This window comes from Microcaecilia unicolor, chromosome 9 (genome assembly GCF_901765095.1).
Source record: "Microcaecilia unicolor chromosome 9, aMicUni1.1, whole genome shotgun sequence".
NCBI classification, from domain to species: Eukaryota; Metazoa; Chordata; class Amphibia; order Gymnophiona; family Siphonopidae; genus Microcaecilia; species Microcaecilia unicolor.
Window position 1 is genome coordinate 83624031 of NC_044039.1, and position 18603 is coordinate 83642633.

Here is an 18603-nt window from a genome sequence, read left to right on the forward strand (position 1 = left end):
CCCATTGGACCACCAGGATTTATTTTTTAATTTATTTAAAGTTTATGGAAGAATTGGAGGAGGAGGGGGATAAGGAGTCCAGCGGCCCATCAAGTTTTTTTTTTTTTTTTTTCAAAGGTTGGGCCAATGCTCACGGGAGGAGTCAGGGAAGTTGGTTCGGGGTGGGTGGGGTGGTCAGATTGGTGAGAGAGAAGAGGGGTCATTAGACACTCCTTCTCTAAAACACCCCTTCAAACACTGCCCTGGACCTGGTATTTTTTCTGGCGCTAAACACACCGTAGAGCTTTTTTTTTTTTTTTTAAGAATTTCGGCAGGGTACTAAATGACTGCATTTAAATGCAGTCTGCGCTAATGGTTTCAGTGCCCATACTGAAACCATCCGAGCATTGGGTGGCACAGTAACGCTGGCGCTAATCATCTTTAGTGCCAGCTTAAGGTTTTGAGCATTGGTCCATCTGTGTTCGGTTAACACAGGAATTAGTGCATACTAAGTGTTAAACTGTTCAATGTTTCTTCCAAGCTGTGTGGGGGTCCTACAACCTCATTTTTGCCAGTGTGCGTGTGTGGGAAGGGTGCTTCAATATCATGCTTTCAGTCACTAGGGTCAGACAGGTCCTCTGGAGTCCTGCAGGACTTTCTTGTTTCTCACTGTTGAAAATGTGATATTGAAACAGCACCACTACTAGCAGGAATGTAGGTAGAGGACTCCCACACAGCTTAGAGGGACATTGAAACTGCTATTTTAACCGTTAGTGTGTGCAACTTAACACTTAGCATGTGTATCTGTCTGTGTTAATTGCTTCAAAAACCAGGGGTGGGAAATGGAAGATGGCTCTTCAGAAACAAACCAAGGGACACCCAAATGGGCATTTGCTTAGCGGAATCGCTGACAACGTTTTTGCTCTGATGTACTTAACAGGTCTTTTAAAAGACCATTACTTCAAGTCTGTTGTGACAATTTCTCAATCAAGTGTTCTTATACGCTTTTCTACAGTAGACCTCGGAGGCAGGCATGTTCAGCTGAAACACGGTGCCATGTTGAGTTGTTTAAAGCTACAATCAGTAAAGAGTGTGTATCCATCATTTCGGTGTCTCTTGGCTTGTTTCTGAAGAGTCATCATCCATTTCCCACCCCTGGTTTTTGTTGTGTTCCTCTTGTCGGATTTTGGTGTTTTTCCATTTTTGTGGACTTTGTGTTTGACTTGTGTTAACTGCTTAACACAGTGTCTCCCAAGTCCGTTTCTGGAGTACCCCTTGCCAGTCAGGCTTTCAGGATATCCACAATGAAAATGCATGAAAGAGATTTGCATATAATGGAAGCAGTGTGTGCAGATCATGTGCATGCATATTCATTGTGGATATCCTGAAACCCTGACTGGCAAGGGGTACTCCAGGACTGGACTTGGGAAATACTGGCTTACACACCACCAGTAAATGGACCCAAACGTTGTAATGGTATAGAATTCATATTGCTGCTAATAGAAGTCACAAACAACAATGTGCACTCATTTCAGTTTGTAGGGTAATAAAAGGGCTTCTGTTTCCTGAGTATTGTCTTTTCTCATACCTTTTAAATTTACAAGTTAGTTAGAGGTCATGTTTAGGGTGAGAACTGAATAATTTTCAGATTGAGTGAAGTGTAGCACACTATGGTTTATGTTAGGCTGAAAAACTGTGATATGTTAAGAGCATAATATGAAAGATTTGACACGTAAGCACATGCATTATATTTATAGTTATTAGTACACCCTAACAAAATATGGCATCTAAAATGTTTAGCTCATATTGAGCGTTATTTTAGTAAGGACATATATGGAATTGAAACATCCAAGTCAGGATGTCTCAAGTTCCACTAGTATTTTAGAATAAGATCTACCAACATTAGAGCCTGTTTTAAAATATATGAAGAAATAAGTATTTATGTGATAGTTACTTGTGGAAGGAGCATCCATTTTAGATTGATTAAACCTCTGAAATGACAACATGAACTTGTGTTGGTGTTTCAGAACATACATTTATGTTCTGGCACATACACGTATATGTTAGCCATTTTAGTAACATACATATCCAATGCTGTTATAGTCAGATATCCTTGGTCAGTTTCACTTTTGGGTGGGGACACAAGAATTATTGGAGATTTAAGGGGGCAACCTCCCATTATTCCTCCATTGGAGCATTGCACAAAATCAGCACTTTTCTAAAACCTAGTCCTTCTCAATGTTGATCTTTTTGGACACAGATGTACATTCTCCTTCTGAAATGGGGAATGCATGTTTCTTTTTTCATCCTGTCCTAGAGCCATCCCAAACTAGCCCAGACCATACCCCCTTGCCATTTTGCCATATACACATCTTTGAGTTTTAGATGTGCATATCCTGGTTTTATAAAATCACGGGTTAGATGTCTAAATGCCAGGTTATGGAGTCCAATTTATGCTGTCTCTCAAAACTCCAGGAAAAAACTCTTGTATCAAAGATCTTCTTTTGCCGAAAAATTCTTGACCCTTCATCCTACACTGTCTGGCTTCAGGTCTCATTATAAGACAGTTCTAGCAGCTCTTATGAGTGAGGTACATTCACACCTAGACAAACATAAAGTTGTCTTAGCTGTTTCACTAGATTTATTCGCCGTGTTTAACCTGATGGCTCACTCCCTTTTCTTCACTTTTTATAAAGGGAGCAGTTCTATCCTGGTTTGGTTCTTTTCTCTCTGTCTGCTTATACAGAGTTGTTAGCCTCGTCATCTATATCCTTGCCTCGTCCCCTAGTCTGTGGCATGCCTCAGGGTTCAGTCTTCTCCCCCTTCTTTTTAACCTGTTCCTTAGTCCTTTAGCAACACTCATCCAATCCACAGGCATCTGTTACATTCATGTAGATGACATTCTGTTACTTCATTCTACAAATCGCTTTTCTCCTTGTCTCAACCCCTACAAGACTGTCTTAATCTGTTTTCTGCATAGTTGCTGGATAAACTTGTTTTAAATAGAAGATGGTGGCATGTTGTCTTATTGGCAAGTTACCCTGCCCAAATATCTGTTGAACTGTTTTTGGAACCGTAGTACAATCCATTGACTCTTTCTGATATCTTGGTGTCACTCTTGATTCTCCGAGGACAAGCAGGCTGCTTGTTCTCACGACTGGGTGACGTCCGCGGCAGCCCCCACCAACCGGAAGAAGCTTCGCGGGCGGTCCGCACGCAGGGCACGCCCACCGCGCTTGCGCGGCCGTCTTCCCGCCCGTGCGCGACCGTTCCCGCCAGTCCTTTTCTTTCCGCGCCTGGAGAGAGTCGTGCTACCGCCGCTCTCTCTTCGTCAGCCCCGGAAAGCCGTCGCGTTTACGCGAATTCTATTTATTTTCGTTTAGTTTTGATTGCCGCGCGCTCCGATTTTCTTTTCTTTTAAAAAAAAAAAAAAGAGAGAGAGAGCACGCGCTCTACTTTTCCCTCGTTTTCGAGCGGGGGCGTTGCGCTGCGGCCTTGTGGCCGCGCGGTTGATTACTTTTTCGAGGTGTGATTACCGCCACCATCGACGACTTTAACTTCGCCGACGCGATTTTTCCGTCGATGTCCTCGAAGGTCCCGAGTGGATTTAAGAAGTGTGGTCGGTGCGGCCGGCCGATCTCGCAGACAGACACCCACGCTTGGTGCCTCCAGTGCCTCGGGCCGGAGCACAATATCAAGTCGTGTTCTCTGTGTCTTGGTCTCCGGAAACGGACTCAGGTTGCGAGGCAAGTTCTGCGGGACCGTCTTTTTGGAACTTGCGCCGGCCCCTCGACGTCGACCTCGACGGCATCGGTATCGAAGGCCGGTTCTTCGGTACCGGTATCGATGCCCGAGAAATCGGCACCGATGGCATCGACCCCAGGAGCACAGGTCCCGTCGGCCCGCCGGTCCTCCGGCGAGGGTAGGGGTGAGAGGCCACGTGGGCAATCGGCCCCGGTCACTCCCATGGCCCTCGGGACCGAACCCTGTCTGACCCGGTTCCTCGGGACCGAGGGGGATCGACCTCCTCCTCCTCCATGCCACCTGGCACCGATGACGGGCACTGCAAGAAATCTAAAAAGCACCGTCATCGGTCGCCTTCCATGCATCCGGCTCTCGGTACCGGAGAGGAGTCGACGCCGAAACGTCCGCGTCGAGAGGAAAGGTCCCCCTCGGTAGTGGAGGTACCGACACGTCAGGGTCCCAGCACTTCGGTGCAGTCTCCTGGACCCGTCCAGCTTCCGGCACCGACGCCTCTACCGGCCCCCCCGTCTTTCCCGGCAGCGGGCCTGGACGAGTGCCTCCGAGCCATCCTTCCGGGGATCCTGGAAGGGCTGATGCGCCAGACTGTGCCGGCGCCGGGGGTGCTTGCGCCCTCGGCGCCGTTGACTGTGGCGCCGGGGAGCTCTAGCCCGGTGCCGAGGCCGTTGACACCGCCGCCGCTTGCGGCGCCGGTCTCGACCGCCACGCAGGTGGAGTCCCCGTCGACGTCGATGGAGGGAGCTTCGTCCCCGCCGGCGCGGGAGTCCACCGCTTGACGACACCGAGGCCTCAGTGCCTCGACGTCGAGCCGGGCCCGGTTCAGGACAGCTACATGAGCTTATGTCCGATACCGAGGAAGAGGCCTCGTGGGGGGAAGAGGAGGACCCCAGATATTTCTCCTCAGAGGAGTCTGTGGGTCTTCCCTCGGACCCCACGCCTTCACCAGAGAGGAAGCTCTCGCCTCCTGAGAGTCTCTCTTTTGCCTCCTTTGTAAGGGATATGTCTATTTGCATTCCCTTCCCCGTGGTCTCTGTGGATGAGCCGAGGGCTGAGATGCTCGAGGTCCTCGACTATCCATCACCACCTAGAGAGTCCTCCACGGTGCCGTTGCACAATGTCCTCAAGGAGACACTGCTTCGGAACTGGATGAGACCGCTATCTAATCCCATCATTCCCAAGAAAGCAGAGTCCCAGTACAGAATCCACTCGGACCCAGAGTTAATGCGGCCCCAATTGCCTCATGACTCGGCGGTCGTGGATTCTGCTCTCAAGAGGGCACGGAGTTCGAGGGATACCGCCTCGGCGCCCCCGGGGCGGGAGTCTCGCACTCTGGACTCGTTTGGGAGGAAGGCCTATCAATCCTCCATGCTCGTGACCCGCATCCAGTCATACCAGCTCTATACGAGCATCCACATGCGGAACAATGTGAAGCAACTGGCGGACCTGGTCGATAAGCTCCCTCCGGAGCAGTCCAGGCCTTATCAGGAGGTGGTCAGGCAGCTGAAGGCGTGCAGAAAGTTCCTGTCCAGGGGTATCTATGACACCTGTGACGTGGCATCTCGTGCTGCGGCCCAAGGTATAGTGATGCGCAGGCTCTCATGGCTGCGTGCCTCTGACCTGGACAACCGCACCCAGCAGAGACTGGCCGACGTCCCTTGCCGGGGGGATAATATTTTTGGAGAGAAGGTCGAGCAGCTGGTGGACCAACTGCATCAGCGGGAAACCGCCCTCGACAAGCTCTCCCACCGGGCGCCTTCAGCATTCACCTCAGCAGGTGGACGTTTTTCCCGGGCCCGGCAGGCTGTGCCCTATTCTTTTGCAAAGCGTAGGTACACCCAGCCGGCCCGAAGGCCTCGTCAGGCACAGGGACAGCCCCAGCGCGCTCGTTCTCGTCAACAGCGTGCGCCTAAGCAGCCCCCTGCGCCTCCACAGCAAAAGCCGGGGACGGGCTTTTGACTGGATCCACGGGAACATAGCCGCCCTCAAAGTGTCCGTACCGGACGATCTGCCAGTCGGAGGGAGGTTAAAATTTTTTCACCAAAGGTGGCCTCTCATAACCTCCGACCAGTGGGTTCTCCAAATAGTGCGGTGCGGATACGCCCTGAATTTGGCCTCCCTGCCACCAAATTGTCCTCCGGGAGCTCAATCCTTCAGCTCCCATCACAAGCAGGTACTTGCAGAGGAACTCTTCGCCCTTCTCAGCGCCAATGCGGTCGAGCCCGTACCACCCGGGCAGGAAGGGCAGGGATTCTATTCCAGGTACTTCCTTGTGGAAAAGAAAACAGGGGGGATGCGTCCCATCCTAGACCTGAGAGGAATTTGTTAATTCCTGGTCAAAGAAAAGTTCAGGATGCTTTCCTTGGGCACCCTTCTGCCAATGATTCAGAAAAACGATTGGCTATGTTCCCTGGATTTAAAGGACGCATACACTCACATCCTGATACTGCCAGCTCACAGACAGTATCTCAGATTCCGCCTGGGCGCACGGCACTTTCAGTATTGTGTGCTGCCCTTTGGGCTCGCCTCTGCCCCACGAGTGTTTACAAAGTGTCTCGTGGTGGTAGCGGCGTACCTACGCAAGCTGGGAGTGCACGTGTTCCCATATCTCGACGATTGGCTGGTCAAGAGCACCTCGGAGGCGGGAGCCCTCCGGTCTATGCAGTGCACTATTCAACTTCTGGAGCTGCTGGGGTTTGTGATAAATTACCCAAAGTCCCATCTCCAGCCAACACAGTCTCTGGAATTCATAGGAGCTCTGCTGAATACCCAGACGGCTCAGGCCTTCCTTCCCGAAGCGAGGGCCAACAACCTCCTGTCCCTGGCTTCGCAGACCAGAGCGTCTCAGCAGGTCACAGCTCGGCAGATGTTGAGACTTCTGGGTCATATGGCCTCCACAGTCCATGTGACTCCCATGGCTCGTCTTCACATGAGATCTGCTCAATGGACCCTAGCTTCCCAGTGGTTTCAAGCCACCGGGAATCTAGAAGATGTCATCCGCCTCTCCACCAGTTGCCGCACTTCACTGCTCTGGTGGACCATCCGGACCAATTTGACCCTGGGACGTCCATTCCAAATTCCGCAGCCCACGAAAGTGCTGACGACGGATGCATCTTGCCTGGGGTGGGGAGCTCATGTCGATGGGCTTCACACCCAGGGTCTGTGGTCCCTCCAGGAAAAGGATCTGCAGATCAACCTCCTGGAGCTCCGAGCGATCTGGAACGCACTGAAGGCCTTCAGAGATCGGCTGTCCTACCAAATTGTTCAAATTCGGACAGACAATCAGGTTGCAATGTATTACACCAACAAGCAGGGGGGCACCGGATCTCGCCCCTTGTGTCAGGAAGCCGTCGGCATGTGGCGTTGGGCTCGCCAGTCCGGCATGCTCCTCCAAGCCACATACCTGGCAGGTGTAAACAACAGTCTGGCCGACAGACTGAGCAGAGTCATGCAACCGCACGAGTGGTCGCTTCATTCCAGAGTGGTACGCAAGATCTTCCGAGAGTGGGGCACCCCCTCGGTGGACCTTTTCGCTTCTCAGACCAACCACAAGCTGCCTCTGTTCTGTTCCAGACTACAGGCCCTCGGCAGACTGGCGTCGGATGCCTTTCTCCTCCATTGGGGGACCGGCCTCCTGTATGCTTATCCTCCCATACCTTTGGTGGGGAAGACCTTACTGAAGCTCAAGCAAGACCACGGCACCATGATTCTAATAGCACCCTTTTGGCCCCGTCAGATCTGGTTCCCTCTTCTTCTGGAGTTGTCCTCAGAAGAACCGTGGAGATTGGAGTGTTTTCCGACTCTCATTTCGCAGAACGACGGAGCGTTGCTGCACCCCAACCTTCAGTCCCTGGCTCTCACGGCCTGGATGTTGAGGGCGTAGACTTCACTGCGTTGGGTCTGTCTGAGGGTGTCTCCCGTGTCTTGCTTGCCTCTAGGAAGGATTCCACTAAAAAGAGTTACTTTTTCAAGTGGAGGAGGTTAGTCGTTTGGTGTGAGAGCAAGGCCCTAGAACCTCGTTCTTGCCCTGCACAGAACCTGCTTGAATACCTTCTGCACTTATCAGAGTCTGGCCTCAAGACCAACTCAGTAAGGAATCACCTTAGTGCGATTAGTGCTTACCATTATCGTGTGGAAGGTAAAGCCATCTCTGGAGAGCCTTTAGTCGTTCGATTCATGAGAGGCTTGCTTTTGTCAAAGCCCCCTATCAAGCCTCCTACAGTGCCATGGGATCTCAACGTCGTCCTCACCCAGCTGATGAAACCTCCTTTTGAGCCACTGAATTCATGCCATCTGAAGTACTTGACCTGGAAGGTCATTTTCTTGGTGGCAGTTACTTCAGCTCGTAGGGTCAGTGAGCTTCAAGCCCTAGTAGCTCATGCTCCTTATACCAAATTTCACCACAACAGAGTAGTGCTCCGCACCCACCCAAAGTTCCTGCCGAAGGTGGTGTCGGAGTTCCATCTTAACCAGTCAATTGTCTTGCCAACATTCTTCCCCAGGCCGCATACCCGCCCTGCTGAACGTCAGTTTCACACATTGGACTGCAAGAGAGCATTGGCCTTCTACTTGGAGCGGACACAGCCCCACAGACAGTCCGCCCAATTGTTTGTTTCTTTCGACCCTAACAGGCTAGGGGTCGCTGTCGGGAAACGCACCATCTCCAATTGGCTAGCAGATTGCATTTCCTTCACTTACGCCCAGGCTGGGCTGGCTCTTGAGGGTCATGTCACGGCTCATAGTGTTAGAGCCATGGCAGCGTCAGTGGCCCACTTGAAGTCAGCCACTATTGAAGAGATTTGCAAGGCTGCGACGTGGTCATCTGTCCACACATTCACATCACATTACTGCCTCCAGCAGGATACCCGACGCGACAGTCGGTTCGGGCAGTCGGTGCTGCAGAATCTGTTTGGGGTGTAAATCCAACTCCACCCTCCAGGACCCGAATTTATTCTGATCAGGCTGCACTCTGTTAGTTGTTCTTCGTAGGTCAATTTTCTGTTGTATCCTCGCCGTTGCGAGGTTCAATTGACCTGGGTTCTTGTTTTGAGAGAGCCTGAGAGCTAGGGATACCCCAGTCGTGAGAACAAGCAGCCTGCTTGTCCTCGGAGAAAGTGAATGATACATACCTGTAGCAGGTGTTCTCACCTACCCTCCCTCCTCCCCTTTGGAGTTGCGTTTTCATCTTTTGCTTGTCATTCAACTGGCGGGAACGGTCGCGCACGGGCGGGAAGACGGCCGCGCATGCGCGGTGGGCGTGCCCTGCGTGCGGACCGCCCGCGAAGCTTCTTCCGGTTGGTGGGGGCTGCCGCGGACGTCACCCAGTCGTGAGAACAATCAGCCTGCTGTCCTCGGAGAACACCTGCTACAGGTATGTATCATTCACTTTATTTGAATATTTTTACTGCTGTAATTGCCTATTGCACGTGTTTGATTTATTCTTACTGTACACCACCTTGAGTGAATTCCTTCAGAAAGGCGGTAAATAAATATTATTTTTTAAGCAGTTGGGGTGCTTTGAACAGTAATATTGCAGCAGTACCTTTTTTTTTTTTTAAATTAGACACACATACTTGCAGACTCAGATTCCAATAACATTGAGTGTGAAAATATTCCATGATGCATGCTCCACATACTTCACTCCTATCCCTTGCTGCAATATTCCTATCCTCGCAAAACTAGCTCTTAGTTATTCAGATGTGTTTTTCATTTTCTTTATTGTACGTTCTGCTTTAAAATCTAATTTGGTGCTTCTCAACCCAGTCCTTGGGGCACATCCAGCTAGTTAGGTTTTCAGGATATATGCAATGAATATGTGTAGGATAGAGTTTGCATGTACTGTCTTTGGTATGCATACCAATCTCATGCTTGTTCATTGTGGATATCCTGGAAACCCAAATGACTGACCATACCCGGAGAACTGGTTGAGAACCACTGATAAAGGTACTGAACCATTCAGCTTTCCTAATGGTTTTCTATGTATGGTGACAATGTAGTTTGCTATTGGTTGCTATGTGTATTATGTTATCTTTTAGTGGTAGAGAATTACAATAGCTGTTGCCTTGGTACAGTGGCACCCTGAAGTTAAGCTGTAAAAATCCATCTTTTGAATATTTTGGTAGTAACATCTAATGGTTAGATGTATTATAGCAATTGTTTTAATTTTATTATTCTCGGACCAGCAGTATGAATTATGCTATGCATGCTTTCCCCATTTGTTTTATGTTGAGAAGGGTTTTTGGAGTATGGATGAAGTTTATACAAAGGAATTGGTTGTTGGAATGGTGGATTTTATTGGTTTTATTTTTCTAACATGGTATACGTGTATTTATATTATACCTCTTTTGGTGACAGATGTGATAAAGTATAATAAATATATTTAATATATGTTTGGTAGAGAGAAATAATGTGAGCTAAACTAATTCATGACTGTTTTTCCACTGAACCTTTTGTATTTACTTTTAATTTAAGTATGCAATCATGTAATATGAATAAATAACTAGATTTTGTTTTTCTCCTTAAGATATATTGAGGATATTGGAGACACAGGAAGGAGTTCTTTCTCTAAATGGGATGACAGTTCAGATACCTTCTGGAAGCGGGAGAGTAATTTGAAAGATACCGATGTAATTCTGACTTCAAAAATGGCAAGCTATGAAGACAGGTATAAAGATCTAATCTGATACTGTAATCTCAGTTTATAGAGTTCCATTGAGAATTATTACTAAAGGCCAGCATTATGGCTTGGTATGGAAGTTCCTGATTCAGTTACTAAGCTAGGTCTTCTGCTTCTTTTTTATTTTTTGAATATTTTTGAGACTGAAAAACATATTTAATCTTACAAAAATATTATTCGTCGTAATCTTCAGAATATATGTATACAAAAACATTAAGATAACAATATAAAATTTTAACCATTATCGCTGTGTACACAAATAGTAACCTTGTAATTAAGTTCAAGTTTGCAACCAGTATTCATGAGCTTGTAGTATCTCAGAAATTGTCTAAAGGGAGCCAGACTTTCTGGATATGGTGGAAGTTATGAAAGCATATGGAACTTGCTGTCTCGTATTTCTTAATTGCACTTAGATAAGACCACAGGAGAGGAGAGTGGAAAACAGATGATGGCACTTCTCAGATGAACCATGGAACACAAAAGAATAGAAACAACAGTCTTTATTGGTGTGTATTAAAGACTCGGCATCGTGTTCGGCTAAACGTGCCTGCCTTAGGAGTCTAAAAATAACAAATTGATGCAAAGTCAAAAAAACATAAAACGAAACAATTACAATGTTTTAAAAGGGATATAAGAAATAAAATATACAGTCACAATGGTTTAAAAGAAGGAAAAAAGAATAGATTATCAGGAACATATATTGAGCAGACTTAAAACATGATCTTAAAAACTAAAAAATGGATAACTACATGAATTGGTGATGGGATGGTGAAAACATGAGCAGACAGATATTCAATCATAAACAAAATTTCTTAGCTTCAGCAGCAGATGAATTTAGAGGCTTGTGGATTGTGACCATCTACCAGCAGGTGGAGATAGAGAGCGCTGAATTGCACTGTCTTATATGATGGACTGCTCCTTGGTCAGTTAGTATTCTCTATCTCCATCAGACGGATGGATGGTCTCTCACAAGCTCCTGGTCTCTTCTGATGGTGGCTCCAGTTCTGGGTCTCTTAGTTCAGTAGAGCTTTGGGGTACGCAGCTGAGCAGTGCTTACTTTAGGAGATACACTTGGTGATACTAGGTACCCTTCTCCCCTATCCAGCCCTTCCTCCATTCTCCTTCCTCGCTGGAAAAAAAATGGGGCATAATTCTTTAAAGCCACAGCCTTGGCTGTAGGAGAGATACTGGTTTGGGCCAGTATAAAGGGCTTAGTGATGGAGAAGATGTGAGTGTGCTTCCAGCAGCTCTGAGTTCGACAAGCAGGACTCCTGACGGCTGGCTGGCTCTCCAAGGTTGAGTGTATATTTATATTTTTTTTCACCTTTCGGTCAGTTGCGGTTTTTCCTTTGTTTTCTTTACAATGGCTGCCAAAGTTGTTAAGCTGCTGCCACAGTGGGAAGCAGAGAGCAGCATTGAAGCAGTGTCCAGGTGACTTTGCAGGCTCTCCTCTGGCAGAGGGGGCTGTGTTCTGGGAGGTCTCATTAGCTTCCCATGCAGGAGAGATGCGGGCTAATTCTCTTGGGGCCAAAAGTGATCTGGCAGCACTTTTTAACAGCAGCTTGATTTGGGAGTAGCGCTGTCAGCAGTTCCTTTACTTCTTCAGAGGTCCTTATACATATCTCAGCCACTCTGGGGGTTTCTCTGGGGCTGGGGTTTTCTGACTTTTTTTGTCCCCTGAGTTCATTCTACTGCTCCATAATGCCTTATGTTGAAGAAGCCCTTGGAGATTTCTGACTTGTTCCCTGCCTCACATTTTCCACTGATGGACCCTGCCCCGGAGGAGACATTTGCATTCCAGCTCAGAAGTAGGGTCTATTGCTTCCCTGTCTCCCTATCATTCTGAGGGAGTCATTTCAGGACAGTCCCTTTCTGCACAGATGCAGGAGGAATTGGAGGAGGGGGAGCTATTTAACATAGTAACATAGTAAATGACGGCAGAAAAAGACCTGCATGGTCCATCCAGTCTGCCCAACAAGACAAACATATGTGCTACTTTTTGTGTATACCCTACTTTGATTTGTACCTGTCCTCTTCAGGGCACAGACCGTATAAGTCTGCCCAGCACTATCCCCGTCTCCCAACCACCAGCCCCGCCTCCCACCACCGGCTCTGGCACAGACCGTATAAGTCTGCCCAGCACTATCCCCGCCTCCCAATCTCGGCTAAGCTCCTTAGGATCCATTCCTTCTGAACAGGATTCCTTTATGTTTATCCCACGTGTGTTTGAATTCTGTTACCGTTTTCATTTCCACCACCTCCCGCGGGAGGGCATTCCAAGCATCCACTACTCTCTCCGTGAAAAAATACTTCCTGACATTTTTCTTGAGTCTGCCTCCCTTCAATCTCATTTCATGTCCTCTCGTTCTACCGCCTTCGCACCTCCGGAAAAGGTTCGTTTGCGGATTAATACTTTTCAAATATTTGAACGTCTGTATCATATCACCCCTGTTTCTCCTTTCTTCTAGAGTATACATGTTCAGGTCATCAAGTCTCTCCTCATACGTCTTGTAACGCAAATCCCTTACCATTCTCGTAGCTTTTCTTTGCACCGCTTCAATTCTTTTTACATCCTTCGCAAGGTACGGCCTCCAAAACTGAACACAATACTCTAGGTGGGGCCTCACCAACGACTTATACAGGGGCATCAACACCTCCTTTCTTCTGCTGGTCACACCTCTCTCTATACAGCCTAACAACCTTCTAGCTACGGCCACCGCCTTGTCACACTGTTTCGTCGCCTTCAGATCCTCAGATACTATCACCCCAAGATCCCTCTCCCCGTCCGTACCTATCAGATTCTCCCCGCCTAACACATACAAATCCCGAGGGTTTCTATTCCATAAGTGCATCACTTTGCATTTCTTCGCATTGAATTTTAATTGCCAAACCTTAGACCATTCTTCTAGCTTCCTCAGATCCTTTTTCATGTTTTCCACTCCCTCCCGGGTGTCCACACTGTTGCAGATCGTAGTATCATCCGCAAATAGGCAAACTTTACCTTCCAACCTTTCGGCAATGTCACTCACAAATATATTGAACAGAATCAGTCCCAGCACCGATCCCTGAGGCACACCACTACTCACCTTTCCCTCCTCCGAGCGAATTCCATTCACCACCACCCTCTGGCTTCTGTCCGTCAACCAGTTCCTAATCCAGTTCACCACTTCGGGTGACTTTGCAGGCTCTCCTCGTACAGAGGAATCTGATGATCCTACCACAGTGTGGGTGTTTCATAAGCAGGAGTTGCTTTTCTTTATACCTAAGGCTCAAAAGTTTCTTAATCTGCTAATCATAAAATGGCAAGCACTAGAATACTGTTTCGGTCTTATATCCAGTGCATGAGGCTATGCAGGAAGTCATTTCTGCTCAGTGAGACACCCTAGACATTGCCCTTCAAGTGGCAGCGGCTATGTCACGTCTTTAACCCATTTTCATGCCTGAACTGGAAAAGCTATGTTTGCCTAAAGTGGATTCATTAATGGCAGCAGTCACCAAAAGGACATGCTGTTTGTGGTGAGTTAAGATTTTGCTTATAGTTCCAGAGTTGGTTAAATGCTGTTCCTAGTGTGGGAGCCAGTGAACAGCATCAGGGCAGTGCACCATGTGTGTTAGACCTTTGAAAGGGCTTATTTAGTGTTCTCATATTCTTAGATATCTTTCATTTAGAGAGCTTTGAGTCCCCTCAGGTTTTTTTTTTTTCTAAGAGGGCAGTTACTTAAACACACTGAAAGTTTTCCTCACTTCTTTTATGGAACTTTTTTTTAAATTGTTACCAGTACTGACAGTATTGACAGTACAGGAATTCTTTTTTCAGCATCTTTACAAAGGAGTTTAGTTTAGAGTCAGGCTTAGTGCTGTTGGCTCCATGGTTCTATGAGAAATGTTATATATTGAGCTATTTTCTGGGACTAGTACACTCCTCCCCTGTCTCCATGGTAACTGTGGAACCTCAGTTCTGCCATGGTGGCATTTTCTCTAGGTGCAGTGTTAACAGCAGAATAGTTTTATTCTGGAAGGTGACTGGCTTTCATTCTGAAGGTCACAGGTTCAGGGCTGGTTTGTGCATCATATTAGAAGCTGTAGAACTCAGCTGTTTCAGATGGGGCATATTTTACTTCACTCTCCCATATTGCTTGCCTTCACCTGCAGTTCATTGCATTGCTGAGACAACTAACACTACACTATAGTATCAAGGTTAGCTGTGTTGGTTTACCACAGCAGCTCTGCTCTCTGATATTGCACACTGACACTGGCCAAAACTATTGCGTACCAGCTTCAGCCACCACTATATCAGCGGCACCACTAGCTGTATGCTGTAGTGTCTCTAAATGCTTCTGTTGCACTTTTGCACCTTTTCGTTGTATTGGATAGCTAGCGATTATTACAAAGCTACTTCAATGTAGAGGAATAGCTTAATAGTTAAAGAAACCAGCTCAGAGTGAGCACAGAGATCTAGAAGTTGCTGGTTCAAGTCCCACTACACCTTGTCATCAATAGTGCACAATGGTACAAACAGCTATATTCTGCTACACCATCTAGCTCTGGCTGTCAGCAACACTAATTAGCCTCAGTGAGCAGCCAGTTCTAATGCACAGCCTCACAAGCCATTCTTGACCCTCTCGGCAAGAAGATAGCTCTGGCTTAGGGATTATTTGGCTTCAAAGTCACATTTAGCAAGCTACCTTTTAGAGCTAAACTTTTTGTCTGGAGAAGATCTAGAGAAGTTGGGTAAAGACCTAGGGGACTCCAAGTCTCGGAGATTGCCAGAGAACAAGTCTAAAGATTCTTTTAAATCCTCTTAGTCGCATCTTAGGTTTCATGAGGCCAAGTGCTACAGGCCAGGCAAATCTAACTTTCAGGGTTCCCGCTTCAACAAAGACAAGCCGTTTTACATGCTGCCAGAAAGAACTCTGCTTCAAACTCCAGGCCTGCCAATGCCTTCTGCCTTCTCCCAATGATGGGGTCTCAGTTCACTCCTTGGGTTTCATAATAGCAGGACTTCTCTCCAGGTTCCATGAGGAGTGGGCTAAAATTACCTCAGACCGATGTGTCTTGGAAACACTAAAGCAGGGTTACAAACTGGAGTTCTCCTGTTCCACTTCAGATTTTTCCATGGAATCTCGATACAAGCTCCAGCCCAAATATCAAGCAGTTCAAGCCAACCTGCAAACGCTTCTTTATTTAGGCACAGTTGAGACTGTCCCCTACCGTGTTTCCCCGAAATTAGGACATCCTCCGAAAGTAAGACCTAGTAGAGGTCTTGCTGCAATTTGAAAATATAAGGCCTCCCCCGAAAATAAGACCTAGCAGGGGAGGCCTTATTTTTCGGGGAAACATCGGGGTCACCCCCCCCCCCCCACCCGAGATCGCCGGCTCCCCCCCTCAATCGGCAGCTCCCCCCGCCCTCAGTCGCTCCCGGAACTAACCTGTTAACCGCTTCCTTTCACCTTCGCACTCGCCGCAAGCAGCAGGGCTGGCCACTCCTTCCTTCCGTGTCCCGCCCTCGCCTGACGTTACGCTAGGCGAGGGCGGGACACGGAAGGAAGGAGTGGCCTGCCCTGCTGCTTGCGGCGAGTGCGAAGATGAATGGTGAAAGGAAGCATTTAAGAGGTTAGTTCCGGGAGCGACTGAGGGCAGGGGGAGCCGCCGATCGAGGGGGGGAGCCGGCGATCTCGGGTGGGGGGGGTGACCCCGATGTTTCCCCAAAAAATAAGGCCTCCCCTGAAAATAAGACCTAGCAGGTCTTGGGGAGCAAAATTTAATATAAGACAGTGTCTTATTTTCGGGGAAACACGGTAGTTGCAATTGGGGAATGGGAAGTTACTCTATTTACTGTGTAGTTCCAAAGAAGGGAGCTTCCTTCTGCTTGAGTTTGGACTTCAAAAGAGTCAAGAGTGTTAAAGGTTCAACATTTCACAATGGGAACATTGCAGTCTGTAGTTTCAGTCTAGCAGGGAGAGTTTCTAACCTCCCTGGATCTCAAGGAAGTGTTCTTTAATATTCCCATTTCACCTTCCCACAGAAGATTTGTGATTTCCAATCCTTGGAGAGAACATTGTCATGTATGACCATGCCATTCAGCCTTTCTACCTCACCAAGGACATTTTTTTCAAGGTCACGGTAGTAGTGGCAACCTTCCTTTGCAAGGATGGATTGCAGGTTCATCCACACCTAGCGATTAGCTGATTTGCGACTTTTCCTATCAAGAGAGTCTGCAAGTTTCATCCAAGATAGCTACTCATCTTCAGTTGTCAAGATTGGTATTCAATTTCACCAAGAGTCAGTTGTTTCTAATACAAATCTTGGTGTATCTGGGAGTGATATTCGACACAGGTTTAGGGAAGACATTTCTTCCTAATGCTCATCACAAAAGATTCACACCCAAGTCAGGTTCCACTTTTCTTACCAGATCCTGGGGTCTAGGAATATGTTCGTTTTGGGTGCAATGGCTTCTATCTTTGACATTCTTCCATGGGCCAGATTCCACATCAGACCATTTCAGGGGTTCCTTCTCAGCTGTTGGTCTCCATCTCGGACCCTCCAAGCTAAACTCAGCCACATGTCAAGATCTTTGCCATGTAAAACCATTAAAAGAGTAAAATATCTAAAAAGAGGAATTAATTGCAATGGTCTGTATTAAGAAGGAAAAATAAATATATGAAATTGCATGAAGAATCACAAAAATAGCTTTCAATAAAATAGTATAAGATGAAAATCTTTTGTTATACAGACTGTAAAATGATAAAAAGTGCACAAAATGAGAAATGGAAGAGGATATATTCACTTATAATGATCTTTCAGTATGCATGCCGTATTTACCAATACAAAAACTCTCATACATCCAATTACATAGTTTGTAAGTGATTGTACATGTATATGATGTTGGTGAGGTTATCTATGGGATAAAAATATATTAAAAGGGCAATGTAAAATATTGAAGGTGCTTCGCAACTCTGAGCCAGCAGTAAAATGCATAGATAGTTTTACCATTTAAGCATTTACCATTGTGCATTCCACCAGTTGGGAGACCAAAAGGATTAAAAAGTCAAATTATTCATTGTAAATGTGAATATGGGTGGGCTAAAGAGAAGAAGAGCAGAAAAGCAGACCCATGTGGTGAAATAAAACAAAATTTATTGAAAGCAGATATATAAAATCAGTAAACAACTTTCCTCCAACTGCGCAACATGGCCATGTTTTGCCCTCTCAACGGCTACGTCAGGGATTTAACATGAAACCAGAAGGAACAGTCCAGTGATTTCCCTGTCTGGTTAGTTCAGTGCAGCACAAAGAATACTGCTCACAAGCAGTGAGCTGTCTTTTCCAAGCAGCTGCAGCCTGACATACAGGCTGCTCACAAATGCAGATTACTCAATGCATTTGAGTAATTTGTTATTTTGCTGGGAGTCCAATAGGCCTTGTGAGCAGTGTAATATAAGGATTGTTTGATGGAAGCTGACATGGTGGGATGAGTGGCTTTCGTCCAGAATAGTTGCCAAACAATAAGATCACAGGGATTTCCCAATCTGTTTGCAAAGTACATAAGTACCTAAGTATTGCCATACTGGGAAAGACCAAAGATCCATTGAGCCCAGCATCCTGTTTCCAACAGTGGCCAATCCAGGTCACAAATACCTGGCAAGATCCCAAAAATGTACAAAATATTTTATACTGCTTATACCAGAAATAGTGGACTTTCCCCAAGTCCATTTAATAAAGGTCTATGGACTTTTCCTTTAGGAAGCCGTCCAAATCTTTTTAAAACTCCGCTAAGCTAACCGCCTTTACCACATTCTCTGGCAACGAATTCGAATTTAATTACACGTTGAGTGAAGAAACATTTTCTCCGATTCGTTTTAAATTTACTACATTGTAGCTTCATCGCATGCCCCCTAGTCCTAGTATTTTTGGAAAGCGTGAACAGACGCTTCACATCTACCCGTTCAACTCCACTCATTATTTTATAGACCTCTATCATATCTCCCCTCAGCCGCCTTTTCTCCAAGCTGAAGAGCCCTAGCCGCTTTAGCCTTTCCTCATAGGGAAGTCGTTTCATCCCCGCTATCATTTTTGTCGCCCTTCTCTGCACCTTTTCTAATTCCACTATATCTTTTTTGAGATGCGGTGACCAGAATTGAACACAATATTCGAGGTGCGGTCGCAACATGGAGCAATACAAAGGCATT

General features: G+C 46.9%; 1 protein-coding gene across 2 annotated transcripts in view; it reads left to right on the plus strand.

Moving 5' to 3' along the window:
- ARFGAP3 (ADP ribosylation factor GTPase activating protein 3) overlaps positions 1 to 18603 on the plus strand; it is a 254875-nt gene that overhangs the window by 158014 nt on the left and 78258 nt on the right. For both annotated transcript variants that reach the window (XM_030213740.1, XM_030213741.1), the window contains one exon: positions 10262 to 10402. In XM_030213740.1, coding sequence (XP_030069600.1) covers positions 10262 to 10402 — 141 coding nt within the window. The remainder of the gene's footprint in view (positions 1 to 10261; positions 10403 to 18603) is intronic.